The following is a 15,619-nucleotide window of genomic DNA, read 5'->3' as shown; positions in this document are numbered from 1 at the left end:
AAGAAAACTATCCTTTGTGCAAGTAACCCTATCATACCAAATCTGTCTTGCAATACATCAAGATGGAAGGGGTGATGGATGAGAATTTACTGCTAACACAATCATATTCTGAATGAGCCTCTGCAAGTGCAGCTCCAAACTATTTATCAGAGTTTACAGAGTTCATGTTGAACTTGACAAAGGTAGATAAAGCTGTGATTGTTCTAACTATAAGCCATAATCACATACCTTTATTCTTTACTTCATCTCTGTTTTGCATCCTGCTGCCTCTCTGCAGCGCCTGCTGAAATGGAAAAGGCAAATTTCTTCCATTTAAAATGTATTTTATGAAAAGTTGATATTTTCTGTCTCCTGTCCTTGAATAGTAAAAGACATCATTGTCAAATCAATGGAAACAAAATTTCATATCCATGGTGCTACCAACAGCTTCTTAGACAAAGCTCTCTTGTTTTCATAAACAATTCCTATGACAGGCAGTTAACATTTTCTGATCATTAGCTGTTCCTTCCTACATTTTTAAAACTTGTTTACAGCATTGATTTGAAAACTTCAAGAAATTGAATTAGTTTCTTTTTTCCCTATCAATGTGAAGCATGAGGAGATATCTGCGGTAGAATCAGAAGAGCTATTGAATGGCCAAGAATTGTTTTACTTGCTTACATATGTGTATTTACATGATAAACAGGTAACTGCAATTCAGATGAGCTATAATTACTAACTAGAATCTATAGTACGTAAACGCTGTGGATGAGATGAAAAAAAAATCCATGATAAATTGATAAAGCAAAACCAGAAAAGTTCAGAACACAAAGGATCACAAAGAAGAAGTGAATGGCATACGCAAAAAATAAATAAAGGTTGACTGAGGAGGAAGAAATTCAGCATACTTGGGATCCATAGGAAATGGTATGGGTGAATGCTTTCTTTCCTAAAGCACACAGAAAATATGTACTTGCAGGGATGAGACTGACTGGCATATACAGTGCAAGTGCTTTGAGATGCTTGGATGGGAAGTGCTATAGTACTGATTAAAAAAAAATAGCAAAAATGTATCAAAAATTTAGAAGAAATATAATTTATCTTGATTCTTTTATGATAAGCTTGGCATTGCCAATAGTAACAGAGTTACCGAAGACTGCAAGGGCTTATCTTGAGTATACAGATATTTATGGGCTTATAGGTGCATTCTCACTGAAATATACTATGCATCAGGGCACTGAAATAGGAGATGGAGTGACCTTTCCTAAACATCATTACTGTACTGATGTAGTTTCCCTACCCTACTGCATAATTACATCAACCTGCTGAAACTAAATCAACCAATAGGGGAACCACCACTTCCCACGTGGCTTAATTTGGGGGAGAAGTGTAAGCACTTCGTTGTGTTTAGAGGCTTTCCTGAAAAGTGCACGAAATGTAAGTCCAGTTTAATGGCACTGCTCACCATCATGCATCCATCTTCTTCCATTTTGATTGTTTTTCTTAATAATGAAGCAGTTATAAATCATTGCCTGTAATGACATTAAATCAAATGATGAACTGCAACTAAAAAGATCAGTGCCATAAAAACTGGCAGACTGGAAAAATATTAACATGAGTGCATGACGTGCAGACAAAGAAAAGCGGTTTTGAACTTCATCAGAATACATAATGTGGTATCAGCGTAGCGACATGAATTTGGAGTGGCAAGATACTGGCACTAAATTTCCAAAGGGTGACACTTTGTACTCCTCAGCCTCCGAGCTATTCCTCATGGGACTGAGACACGGGATTTTAATTTTCAGATAGATTATGTAAGATTGGGCAAAAAGACTGCTCTGAATAGGCAGGGAAAGGTGGAGTGCTGGAAATCTCTCCTGATTTCATGGGCTGTTTTACCGGAGGCAGGTAAATGCTGGTATTTCCAAGCTGCTCAACCAGACTGGATTACTCAGCCCAGTAAACTTCACGTAATCCTTTCCTCCATCTCAGAACAGGTGGAACAAAAAGGAAGAGTTACTCAGAGGGCAAATATTAGCATGAGTACTAATGCCATGATCTTCTCTGTAAAATATTGTAATTGCTTTCTATTTTTAGATGATAGTTTAAAGAAGCAATGATCCATAAAAGCATCAATTATTTCATTCTTAGATTGGTGCATTTCAGATGCTGTCCCCCCACAGCTTTGTATTTTCTAATTTGTAACTCAGCTAACCGCTCAGTAGCTACTAATCGCAATTCAAACCAAGGAAAGAGTTGTATCTTCACGCAATCAAAGAGGGAGTACATGATTAAAACTGAAACCCTGCTTTAGGTCATCCTTCTGGAATGGAATATCACATAGCCACAGAGAAAGCAGCCACAAACTTCTGCGAAGTTAAGTGACATTGTAGAGAATTGCAGTATTTCTCTCTCCTTATGTTTGTAAACAGTGTTAAAAAATACCAGATTTGATTACATTAAGAGAAAAAGGATAACAAGAAGGTTCTCACCCTGCAAAAGCATATTGACTGCTCACTGCTGCACATGCATTCTATGCACGGATGGACATTACTGGATTTTGCACACTCACAGCAGCAAGATTGTGCAGATGATTCAAATAAAAATGTAAACAAACTTCCAACTTCAGATATTCTTAAGAGGCGAAGCAAACACTTTTCTTTGAAATTCATATTGCTCCAGACTGCATACATTTGATTCCGTACTTTTATTGCAATATATAAATAAATGAAATCAATTTCATCTATATCTGATAAATTAAACGTGTACGCATGCTTTAAAAGAAATAAAACTTAGATCTCTCTTCATTGCATTCAACCCATTTTTCTGAATAAACAAATAAATAAATAAATAGCAGACTATTTGTAATGTGCCATATTACAGTTACCTTTCTTTGAGAGGTTAGGAAATAATACAATTACTGTACTATACTACAAAATATTCTCGTAAATACCTAAGTCGTGTATGTCAAAGAAATTAAAACTGCATTGCCCCGTCCTTTGTTTTCATTTTTTTCTCCTTGTTAGCCTACTATGATAACCCAGTAAGGGTCTCCCAGTCATTAGTTAGCACTCTGTTGTCTAACTAATGATGGAAAATCCTGGAGGTGTAGAATGGAAAATATACCTTCCCCATAAACATCAGCAGAGAATGCAGATAACATACGTCAGAAAGCAAGATGAGATTTCATCCCCAACACTGAGATTCAGAAGGAGTGGGTGGGGTTCACCACAGTTAAGCAGGCAAACCAGGCCCAAAGCCCCAGCCTTGAATTTCAATCACTGAGTTATCTCTGCATGCAGCACATTTTTATTAAAACAGACTGACATTTATTTTCCCAGACCCAACTGCACATTTGGAATGTGCAAAAAAGAGAGCGACCATTTCTCCCCTGCAACGCAACCTTCAGCTGCCCACAACAAAGGGTATCACAAACAGGGGTATCAGATCAAACCTGACCACAGATGGGAGAGTTTCACTGTAAAATAAAACAACTGGCAAAACTGAAACACGTGATGTGCCTTATGCTTTCTCCTGTCTCTGTTTGCAGTTGCCACAGCTCCATTCTTTGTAAGAGCTAATAAGAGAAGATGTGCTTTAGGCCATGGCCCACTGCACACAAAGACAGGGAGCTCCAGCACGGACACAGAGAGCCTGGAGGCCAACAAACAGCCAGGACAAATTATGTCTGCAGGCATAATAGAGCAGCACGATATGGGAACTGTATCTAATAATCTATCTACAAATGATAAAATCATCATATAATCACAGAATTGTTTGAGTTGGAAGAGACCTTTAAAGGCCACCTAGGCCAGGCTACCTCCACAGACACTTAGTAATGAAAAACTTGGAAATGACATGAACGAAGTATTTTTATCTGACATTTTTCCTCATGAAAGCTTTGAGCTTTACAACTACAATTAACTGACGCATAGCTACCCTTATGTATTTACTCATGTTTAGTTCATTTACTTTACAGACCCTCTGTTCTTGAATTCATATGTAGTTTTAACAGAAAGAGGACCAGAAGCTCAGCTGCAAAGTGCACCAAGAGAACCCATCTTTGTCATATCAAAAACAGAAATCTGTCATGAAGATGAAAATTGACATCTTGAAGATATTCAGAAGGCAACCAGCCTTCCCATTCTGTCAGTGAAGAAACCTGGCACAGGCCTCCTGGGGATCCCTACACCTCCAGCAGGTGTTCCTGTATGCTCCTGTTCTGCCCAAACAGGGGTAACAACAACAGCTAAGGCTCAAAATGACAGTCAGGTCCCACAGGTGGGAATTCCTTGGTACACCCCACCTTTGATGGGAAGAAAACTTCTGGCATCGCTCCACTGGCACACACATTACAACCAGTTTTAGTGCTTGTATACACCAGGCTGATACCAAACATTCTGGAAATGGCAGCGTAGTTTGATTATAAAAAACAAGATGATAAGACAAATGAGTCATTTATATATTGCCCTGAGAAAACAGCAGAACACTCTAGCCAATTTCTTAGCACAGAAAGTTCACTGCAGCATTTTTTTAAAAGAGCAGTCCTCATTTCAGTGAATAATTTAACTCTACACATCCTGCCAATCATAAAGTCACCTCATCCTGAAAATCTAGGCAAGGTGACAAGGCAGTTAGAGGAATGCCTTCTCCACTGCTGCCTGTAGGGAAAGGAGGAATACGTGCCAGACAACAGCTGAAAAGACAGAGGAAGACAACCTGAGGAATGTTTTAGGACATAAAATATCTTAATCTCATAAAAAATTCTAATCTGTGACTTTCTCCCATTCGGTCTTATCCTAGATACAGTTTTCTTCTCTTCTGACCAGATGTGAACTGCTTGCTTACAGTACTCATTCTCTATGTCAAAAGTGCTAGTGCATTCCAGTAAAACTTCTTTTTGCTAAAAATACATATTTTCAGTATTGTTTTCTCTGAAATCTTTCCGAACATTAGGCTGTTTATCTTTGACGTGTCTATACACATCAGCTGATAAAATCCTGGGATACCAGTGTAGATAATAGATCATCTGTGATAGATCATGAAATCATAGAATGGTTTGGGTTGGAAGGGACCTTAAAGCCCACCCAGTTCCAACTCCCTGCTGTGGGCAGGGCTGCCCCTTATCAGCTCAGCTGCCCAGGGCCCCAACCAACCTGGCCACCATCTCCAGGGATGGGGCACCCACAGCTTCTCTGGGCAGCCTGTGCCAGTGTCTCACCACCCTCTTAGTGAAAATTTCCTGTAAATATCTGACCTAAATCTCCCCTCTTTTAGTTTAAAGCCACTCCCCCTTGCCCTATCATCCAGTATCCTACCTGATGCTTTGATTAAGCTTGATTGAAGGCCATGAAGTTTTCTTATAAGCGTCACAACTTTGTCTAGAACAATGCTGCCAAGCAAGGTATGATCAGATGGTAACTGATAACATTTACACTGTGTTAGAAGGAAATGGTGAATTCAGAGGATCATGTGAGGTGACGCAGAAAGGTGTTGACAGAACCAGTGCTGGTCTGCTGTGTGACAATTCCTTTTTGACCACTTCCATATTGTAAACAACCGTTGTATCATACATGAACACTAGCAGCGGCTAGTACTGTGATTTTATCCACTTTCAGATTGATGAAGTAAAAGCCAGGTATTGCCTTATAGCCATCAAACTGCGAGATGCATCTCTGGGACACTGGAAGGAGTCAGTCATGAAGCAATCTTGTGCAACTGATGTATACCCTCCCAAAATAATCAGGCCATCTCACCACATCTCCCATTTTCCTTTACCAGGCACTGTCGCTACACAACGTTTTCACTCAAAGTGATAATTGTGTTCCTCCAAAATCATGCAGGATATGCTCAGCTTTTGCATAAATTCAGTCCTCAGGTTAAACCTCGGCCCCGGGCAGATCCACAACTTTCCTGAAATATTTTTGGTAGTTCTTTACAGGAAAAGCAATAAAGGCGCAGCTGGCTGAGGTGGCTTGTTAGTTTTTGGAGTGTTCAGTTATGCAGCAGGAGAAATGAAATGGTTTTCAAGCATAAATCAAGCAGCTTCAAAGAAAAGGAATGTAGACTGTTGAGCTGAGAAAGGGAAGGTCAGAGATCTAGGTTTTTTAATAGAAATACAGAGAGCAAAGAGGTACAAACAATGGGCAGTGGAACAGTTCAAATATGTGTAAAATGAGAAAATGTGATGGTGATAATGTTCCTTATTTCATTTTCTCATGTCGGCATCTTCTTCCCTGTCCTTAGCTGTATGCATTGATTAATTAAACACCCATCCTCCCTTCCTACAAAAAACGCTTGTTGGAACATAACTGAAGGCCTGGTTCCAGCTGGTGAAGTGGTTTACCTCCAAAGAAAAATGGTGCAACTTTAATGTGGTGCTTCTGAGAACTCTATGCTTTATGCGACTTTCCTGCTTTATTTTTTTATTATTTTTATTTATTTATTTATTTATTTATTGCAAGGACATCACCTGCTGAGCATTTTCAGTTCTGTGGGGATTACAGCTGTGGCTGCAGCTATTCTAGAGCAAGCTCCACTGTAAATGAACAAAGTTGGCTTTGCATCCGGGGAGATGAGTTTAGCCAACCATTAGATGAAGGGATGTGTGCTTGGTGCTGCAGGGAAGACAGATTCCCAGTGTAGATGAGGGAGTTTCAAGCAGAGGTGTAACGAAATAAAGTATGAGCCTCTTTGCTATCAGCATCATCCCTGGGGAACCCCTTTGGTGCAGAAGCAGATGAGGGAGAGCGCACGTGGCCCTCACTGCTCCCTTTGTAGCCCCTGGCAAGGTGCCTGAGGCTGCAGGCAGGCCACAGCTGGAGCAGGACAGCACTCACTGCCCTGATATAAGATGCTCCCCGTTGGGCTGCTGGCAATCAGAGCAACCACTGACATCATTGTAAGTGACGCTTATGAGCTGCCCAAAATGCTGGGATTCCAAGCCAACTTTGCCTTCCCTGCAGCACCAAGTGAGGGATCTAGCCAGCCCTCAGCCAGCCTGCATACAAAGCACTGGGCTCTTGTTACAGCATGAGTCTACAAAAGCAACTTGTTTGGAACATTATTGTAAAGTGTGAACACAGCATGCCCCAGCTGGGCAATGAAATACTAGCAATGAGAATATGAGACTGGGAATGGGGGAAAAGCTCCGAAATTCTACTGTCTGAATGAGAACGATGGGAAAAATAGCTCAAGCTCACACTCCTGATACATTATTTAGAATCTGTTTTTCTTGATATTACCAAAGTGATTAAAATCTCTTTTACAATTCCACCTAATCCTTCCACATATGCATTAGGCACTGTAATCCTTTCCATGGATGGAATCTAATCCTTCCTCAGTAATTCAGGGATGTGTTTTCTTAATTAAAAAAAATGAGGATAAATCACTCCACTCATGTAGAGTACTTATTGTTTTAAGTAATAATCACTGTGCCTGGATTCCATCACGACGTATTTTGCTACTGAGCACACTCTTCCTTCTTTATTGCAAATCCCCCTCCCCTGGTCTCTGTGGAAATGAGCAGCATAATGCCTTTCTAACAACACGGACTTTGCACAGTTTGTTCTGCTCGCCCTGCAGCACATGCTACTTACTGCAGTTCAGGCCAAATTCAGGAATCTGTGAGTGCCCATACTCACTGCGCCCATGGGAAACATTATAAAGCAAACCTCTGAGTGTCTCCACTGAACAGTATGAAAGTCTCTGCTTTGTTCTTTTCTCGTCTTGTACCACTGCAGGTAAACAAATGCAGCAAAAGTTCTATTTGCTGGATGCTTACAGTCACCCTCCTCATTTCACTCTGAGAAAAGTAGCACGAAACCTCCTTCCCCCTTAGAGGACTGAGTATCATCAGCCAGGAGAAAGAGCCAGAAACCGTCCACACTACTTCAGCAAAAGCATCTCATTGCAACTAGACCAGTGCATGTGTTTGCCTTCTAAAAAAGGTGTCATTTTTTCAGTGATAAAAACATTACTAAGAAGACCCAGCCCCGTCCAAGGTAAAACAGCAACCCAGCTCTTCATAGAAGATTAACTTTAATAGCTATGAGCAGAATTGGTTTAGTGGACATGGTGGTGATGGGTTGGTGGTTGGACTAGATGGTCTTCATGGTCTTTTCCAACCTTAACGATTCTATGATTCTATTCTATGATTCTGTCTGCATCACTGATATCTTCCTTATTTCTGCATATCTCAGATGATATGCATTCTTGTCTATTAAGTTATATAGAGAGGTATGGAAAGTGCTGGATCACCTCAGTGCTATAAAGGTACATTTTGGGCAGTGCCATTCTGATTGTATATTACCTGTATATTGAGTATCGCTGCATTACAATTCCTCTCTTCTTAATTTAGACATGCTTTAATAACGATATTGCAAAAGTATCAGTGCATGCCTTATGTCTATATGTTAATAACTCTGCTCTACAAACTACTTTGGTGATGTTTGTTTGGTATAGGAGAGTTGACCTGCGGTGCCTTTTTCAACTCTGGTATCAGTTATCCGTATTCCCATTAAAAATAAAGCTCATTTAAATGAACTAAATGGAACCTGACTGTCGGGTCTTAAGAAACACTGTGACCTTTTGCACTGAGCTGAAGAAAATAATCAACATAGCACGCTGGTTTATGTTCCCCAGTCCTCATTTTGATTCTATCAGAAAGGCTCTGTGTTACATGGAGGGCTGCTTGGGGTGCCAGCACTGTGCTTCGCTCCTATCTCCATAAATCTATCCTCATTCAGTGATCTTGAAGCAGCTCAATTAGCACAATGAGTACACTTTGGGAAGGAAGGCTGTTCCCCCAGTAAAGATACCAATGTGAAATTCAAGAGTTCCAGTTTCTAACTCTGCTGCTCACTTTTGGCATAGTTTTGTAAAGTCATTCAAATTATGTTCCTCAGTTCTCTGCCATTAAGATTAGGATTTCATCTTCCCTTCCCCTTTTCCTTGCTGAAGTCTGGCTGTCTGGACAAGCCTCAGGACGACGGGGCCCTTGGGGCCTCAAGAACTACTGCAGCACAAACAGTTTGCCTTTGTGTGGTATATTTAGATGACAGATAAAGCAGTTGGTGTCTGAGGCAGTTCTGGATGTTATGAACGCCAAAGCTTTTATCAGCACCAGGACTCTGTTATTACCCAGTTAGTAGGGAGCAACAAGTTATCATCGTTACTGCTGTGAAAAGTGTTCTCTTTATGCCTCTTCATTTCTTCGTTCCTCAGACCTCTGTTGCTGAGGAAATATTATTCCCCACTCCTACAATAATTAATTTTTATGGAGCTTTTGCTCCGTTTTCGTTCGCCCAAACAGTCCAAATTCTCTCCTGCTTTCATCCTCCCTCTGCAAAGAGGACTCACGCACAACCGCACCCATAAGGACTCAGGATGAGGAGCAGCAAAGACTCCGCCAGCAGAGTACACACAGAAGCAGATGAACCAAAGAGCGTAGGGTACAGAATTATAGAATTATAGAACCTTTTGAGTTGAAAGGGACCTTTAGAGGTCCTCTACCCAACTCCCCTACAATGAACAGGGACATCTACCTGCCTTTTTCTCGGACCATGTATATGCTTTACTCCTTCCTCACCACATCTCTTCCGCTCTTGAGGTCTGCACACTATCTGCAGGGCTTACCTGCCCCTCTGTGCACTATGAGATGCCAGCCCTGGCTGGCTTTCATCACAACCAGACTGCACACATCTGTGACATTAAAAGCGTAGCAAATGAGGATGCAGACGGAGCAGCTGAGTGGGCAGGCTGAGCACAGATGCCTGCATGCAGAACTGTGGCAGCAGGAGCCAGTCAGCCCCAGAACGTGGGAAGGGGAATAATCATGATCCTAGTGGGCTATCTGTCCCACCACAGCATGCTGTTAGAGCACAAGCCAATAAATGACGACAGGACTGAGGGTCAGAAAGGGAGGGTCAGTACTTGACCCAGAGGATTCATCTGATGATGTCCAAAAAATGGGGAAAAAGTCTATTTTTAAAGAGCATCCTAGCAGCAAAACAGGCATTGAATGTGTCACCTCTGGAGTTAGTCAGAGCCTCCCCAGCCACCCTAACTGGTTAGAGTCAGGAGGCCACAGTGTGCCTGCCCAAAGCCCTGCAGCACACCTGCTGATTCAGTGGCACAGCAATTAGTCTATTACTCCAAGTGCTGAAACAAGGTACACCCATGGGGTTGTTGTTAAAAGGTTACCCCATCTCCTGAGGGTTCACTAACCAAGTTTGGCTGATACTACTGGGGAACAGAGGGCCTGGTTCCCTTTTCACATACACTGATTTTATACAAGAGCTGTCTTTGATATACTTCTGCCACTCCCGGAATCCATCTGAGCCTCCTTAATCTGAGTATCAGATGCACGGGCCAACAGGTGGCAGAAGGCACCACATCCATACAGTGACAGCCCTGGTGTCCATGTTGGTCCTGAAGGACAAGGGCCTGGCTGTGCTTCAGACTTGGGGAGGCACAAACTGAAGTGTCTTCCTCTTACTGAGTTGGAGAGAACCCTTAAAGGTCACCTGGCCCAACTCCCTGCAATGAGCAGGGACACATACAGCTACATCAGGCTGCTCAGAGCCCCATCCAGCCTAGCCTTGGATCTCTCCAGGGATGGGTCATCCACCACATCTATGGGAAACCTGTTCCAGTGCCTCACTAACCTCAGCATAAGTAAAAATTTTCCTTATATCCATCCTAAATCTCTCCCGTACCCATTGTAAATCTCCCTCTTCCCCTGGGGGTAACTACGCCCTCATGCCCTTATGGAATTTCCTTCAGCAGACTGTGGAAAGTCCCTTCGCTCAGGCCCAGAAATGAACCCAAAAGACAGCAAATGCAGAGAAGGACATTTCCACTGTGAGGGTCTACCTCGAGGCAGAGAGCTGCAGAGCAGCGCTCGTTTGCTTTGGCACAAGGAGGGCCGGGAAGGAAAATGGTCTCACAAAGAAACACCGAGGGAAAAGAAGAGCTCTTTAAACTGCTCCGCACGGCCGCGCTGCCCGTGACTCACGCCGATGCTGCACGCTTCCCCCGGAGCCCTCTCTCCCGACGGCCGGGCCGCTCGCCCACCCCTCCGGAGCCACCCGTAGAGGGGAGCAGCGGTGCTGGGGGGGCCGGAGGGGGATGTCGTAGGTGCTGCGTCAGCGGGAGCCCGGCGGCGATTGGGGGAGGCCGCGCTCTGCCCGCGTTCCCTAATTATAAAGTGCCCGCTCCTCACACATCGCACCCGCTCCGCTCGGCTCGGTGCGGCTCGGTTCGGCCGGTAGCAGCCGCGGGCCGTCCGTCCCTCCTCCCCCTCTGGAGTTGCTCCGGAGGCGCTGACTGCTCAGCCCCGCTCCAAACACCCGCGGCTCGACGCCGAGGCTCCAGCAGCGAGGCGCTGCCCAACGACCGCCGCGAGTCCCGAGGGGAGCGCTGTGTGAGTGCCCCGCCGGGGGTGCAGCGCCGGGCTGAGGCGGGAGCCGAGGCTCGGGCTGTGCGGGGGGTGCGGTGCGAGGTTTGGGACGAGCGCTTTCCTGCACGGCAGCCGTTGGTCGCCGTGTTCTCGCTCTTGCTCCTGCTCGAAGCGCTGTTGCGAGAGTTGCACGCGGAACGCGGTTGAAACAGCGTCGGCTGAGCTTTTTCCAGCCCCGGGGCGGGGGGGGGGGTGTCGGGGTGCCGCGGCCGCCGTCTGACCTCTCCTTCTTGCAGCCCCATGGCGTTGCTGCTGCGGCTCGGCTGCTCGCTGCTGGCGCTCAGCACCTGCCTGCTGCCGCGGGCGCGGGCGGACTGCGGGCGGGACTGCGCGGCCTGCGCCTACCGCCTGGGGCCCCGCGCCGACATCCACCCGCTGGTAAGCGGCCGGACGGGGACGGGAGGGGCAGGGGCTGGGGTAGGGGTAGGGAACGGAGCGGGACGGGGCGAGGGGGACAGCGGAGTTGGGTTGGAAGGAAATAGCGCGGAGCCCCCTCGCTGGGCAGCCTCGGGCAGCGGGGGAAGAGCCGAGCTGGGGCTGAAGGGAACGGGATCTCGCGGCGAACTCCGAGTCCTCCCTGAGCATCGCTGTCTCCTATTGCGCTGGTGACGGAATTAGCAGCGTGCCTTTAACCATCCCTCTGACATTTCAGCTTCTCCCGAGGTAAATCACGTTACAAAGCTCCAGAATGTTACCATTATTATTATTTCATTCTTCAGTGACGTTGAAATTATTCGATAATGCAGTCGGAGAGTCAGCGCAACTTGCAGTGTAGGCACGGGCGGGCCGGGGTTCGGTGCCGGTGGTAGCGCAGCTCCCGGCCCCGGATGGCCGCACTCTCAACACCTCTGAGCGCTCAGGAAAGTTTTCCTCCTAAGGTCTCATCGGTTGTTTGGGAGCGTAAAAAGGAAGGATTGGGGCTGTTCTATGCAGAGTTCGGAGCACTGAGGGCTTCTGCATGAAGTGCTTTGCTCTGAAAGGAAGGACTCGCTGGTAACCGCGGCGGGTTTATAGTATTCTTAGGATGGTTCTGAAAGTCTTTTTCCATTCTATATATTGCTCTGCATACATTCAAACGTTCAAGATTTCAGTGAAGCTTTGGCTTTAATGCTAACCAGGAAGAAGTGGCAGCTTGCCCTTCTGGAAGGAGGGCCGTGTGTTTGTTGCAGGTGCCTATATGGACATCCTCCTTTGCATACTTTCAGCAGTTATTCAAGAGTTAAATTTCCACCCATTAGCAACACTTACTTGTTTAAATGGGAGAAGAAGCAACGTGCCATAACATGTATTTCTTATCCAGGTACAGTTTCTGGAGACAAATGTTTCTGTATACTGGTGTCTGATAACATCAGAACTGATCTTATCATCTTGTATCTGTAAGATATATAACCTGGTCATTCATATACTTGAGATGGCTTATGTTCATTTGGCAATAGGCTGCTTAAACTCGTTCAGAAGGGAAGAACAGATTTATTCTTGCTTCGATTTAAATCAATTTCAAAGCCAGGCTGAAGCTGAGATCACATTCACTTTATTGCACAAGTATAGTATATAGAAATAAGCATGTAGTGTGTGATAAAATAAACCACTGTGTTGCAAAGTACAGAAATCCATTTCATTTCATCCACTTTATTTTCTTGTGATCATATCAAAAACTGTGTGCCAGTTTCTTAGGATAAAACAGAGCTCAGCAGACAGGTAAGACCAGAGGTGGTGAGTTGGTCAGATAGATGTTAAGAGAAAACTGTGCTGAGATATAGTTTCACACTTTTCAAGCAGTTTGAGATCCTTAGAGAACACCATCCAGACAAAATAACTCTTTCCATTACTGAAAAATTTGATGATTTCTTCTTTTTGCAGCTGAAGAGTTTGGTTTCACAAGTAAACTCCCCAGCACAGCAGAGATGAGAGCTAATATGTATGTTACTATTAACTGGTTACCTGATATGTGTGCAAGTGCTGAAAACTTTTATAACTCTTGCCCTGAAAACTTTTCTTTACAGTCAAACAAAGCACAGGATGTTTTTCCTCTTTCTGATGATCACTGCTTTCTAAGTCAAGCCAGCAAAGACAGATGTTTGAGTCTGCCTAAGAAAGCCTGTACTTCTTCATTGGAATTGGTACACATTTGAAAGATTTGCTCCATAAATTAAAACAAATTGAGTTATACAAAAACACAGACTTTAGAGCCATGCAGTGTGTTGAAGGTGCAGAACAGTATGATACAGCTGGTGTCTTTGCAACAGTGGTGCCATTTTATTTGTTCCAAGTATCATAGAATCATAGAGTGGTTTGGGTTGGAAGGGACCTTTAAGATCATCCAATTCCAATCCCCTGCTATAGACAGGGACACCTCCCTCTAGACCAGGTTGCTCAAAGCCCCATCCAGCCTGGCCTTTAATGCTTTCAGGGAGGGGGCATCCACAAACTCAAAGCATCAGAGAATCATTTGAGTTGGAAAGGTCCTTTAAAGATCATCTAGTCCCACTCTCCTGCTTCTTTTGTAACATTTCTGAGTGTTACTTTTAATGATGCACATTCATTATGCAGTGAACCACATCTGGTTTATAAACTCCCAGTAGTAAATACAGAAGCTCATAAGAACTCACCCTGGTGTAGTGGAGAGGCAACGGCTGTACATACAGCTCTCTTTGAAACAGAATTTTATGGGTGGCCTTGGCATGCAGGAGCAACAGCCCAACTTGTACAATATCCCCTTCCTCAGAGTGGGTATTGCAAAGTCTTTCATGAAAAGATTTGAAAAACTTCAGACAGTGACACAAAGAGTACTTCTTCCAAGGTGCTCATAAAGAGAAGCTCCCTCGTGGCCTTTTAAAAAGAAGACGAGCTAAAGCAAGGTGTTTGTTACTATCAAATCACCCTTAGTAAACCACATCCATTTTTCAGGCATGTACACTAGAATGTGAAGGAAAGCTTCCTTCTGCCAAGGCCTGGGAGACCTGCAAGGAGCTGCTGCAGCTGACAAAGCTGGACCTGCCTGAGGACGGAAACGCCGCTCCAGGAGACAAAAAAGAGCTGGATGAGAACCATCTGCTTGCCAAGAAATACGGGGGCTTCATGAAGAGATACGGGGGATTCATGAAGAAAATGGATGAGCTCTACCACCCAGAGTCAGAGGATGAAGCTAATGGAGGAGAGATCCTGGCTAAGAGGTACGGAGGCTTCATGAAGAAGGACTCAGACGACGATGCCCTGGCTAATTCCTCTGATCTGCTGAAGGAGCTTTTAGGAGCAGGGGATAACCCTGAAGCGGCGCATTACCGAGGAGTAAATGAAAACGACGGAGACGTCAGCAAAAGATACGGCGGTTTCATGAGAAGCGTAAAGCGCAGCCCAGAACTGGAAGATGAAGCCAAAGAGCTGCAAAAGAGATACGGTGGTTTCATGAGAAGAGTGGGCAGGCCAGAGTGGTGGCTGGATTACCAGAAACGGTACGGCGGGTTTCTCAAGCGCTTCGCCGATTCCATTCTCCCTTCTGAAGAAGATGGGGAAACTTATTCCAAAGAGGTCCCAGAGATGGAAAAGAGATACGGTGGATTTATGAGATTTTAATACCTTTCCCTTTATCCCTTTTGTCCTAAATGAGAGAGACTGCCTTATTGGTCATAACTTATTGTAATGTGTTGCTTGTACTGTACAGTTTTTTTACCGTCCTGGTTAATGATGCAACCTGTGATCTGTTGTTCCAGGTCCTGTGTTCTTTCAAGTCAAATAACTGATTTCTGGTTTAGTCAAGTTTCAGTCTGTGCTGTAGTTTCCATGCTAAAACGATTTTGATTACTGTATTCATTTTCTTTAAACAAGAAGTACATCTACAGTAGAATTGCTTTACTGTATATACAATAAATTCTTCATCCTAACTGCATCAATCCTGAAATGCTTTTTTTCTCTGTTATTTAATCAAACATACCATATTTTTCTTAACACTGAGCGTAGTAATGCTGACCTCTGTTCTGTAATTACAGAATTTGTACTGCACACACAACACCTGAAATAAATCTTTGTCTTTAGTTTTCTCAATGACTTAGAATACCAGAATAATAAATATATGCTCAAAAGAGGATATTATTGTATTTGCTCTATCTGCTCTCATTTCAACCAATTAGCTGAATTCATCTTCCTTAACCATTTCATGTGAAAATGGTTCATAAACATCTT

The 15,619-nt window shown here is 44.0% G+C and overlaps 1 protein-coding gene and 1 long non-coding RNA gene across 2 annotated transcripts in view; one reads left to right on the top strand and one right to left on the bottom strand.

Annotated features, from left to right (window-relative positions):
- LOC121109898 overlaps positions 1–9,171 on the bottom strand; it is a 30,714-nt gene extending 21,543 nt beyond the window's left edge. Inside the window, exon 1 of the long non-coding RNA XR_005857700.1 lies at positions 229–9,171. This is a non-coding gene — a long non-coding RNA (uncharacterized LOC121109898). The remainder of the gene's footprint in view (positions 1–228) is intronic.
- Positions 9,172–11,214: 2,043 nt separating this feature from the next.
- On the top strand, positions 11,215–15,326 carry PENK (proenkephalin). The gene is made up of 3 exons (XM_419213.7): positions 11,215–11,404; positions 11,677–11,818; positions 14,348–15,326. Exons 2-3 carry the CDS (start codon positions 11,681–11,683, stop codon positions 15,011–15,013), a joined length of 804 nt encoding a protein of 267 aa, XP_419213.1. The 5' UTR covers positions 11,215–11,404; positions 11,677–11,680; the 3' UTR covers positions 15,014–15,326.
- The last annotated feature ends 293 nt before the right edge of the window (positions 15,327–15,619 follow it).

This window comes from Gallus gallus, chromosome 2 (genome assembly GCF_016699485.2).
Source record: "Gallus gallus isolate bGalGal1 chromosome 2, bGalGal1.mat.broiler.GRCg7b, whole genome shotgun sequence".
NCBI classification, from domain to species: Eukaryota; Metazoa; Chordata; class Aves; order Galliformes; family Phasianidae; genus Gallus; species Gallus gallus.
This window is presented reverse-complemented; position numbering and strand designations above follow the sequence as displayed.

Coding starts and splice junctions, on each gene's coding strand:
- PENK (XM_419213.7), top strand. CDS start 11,681: ATGGCGTTGCTGCTGCGGCTCGGCTGCTCGCTGCTGGCGCTCAGCACC. Junction 11,819..14,347: donor GCGCCGACATCCACCCGCTG/GTAAGCGGCCGG, acceptor TCCATTTTTCAG/GCATGTACACTAGAATGTGA.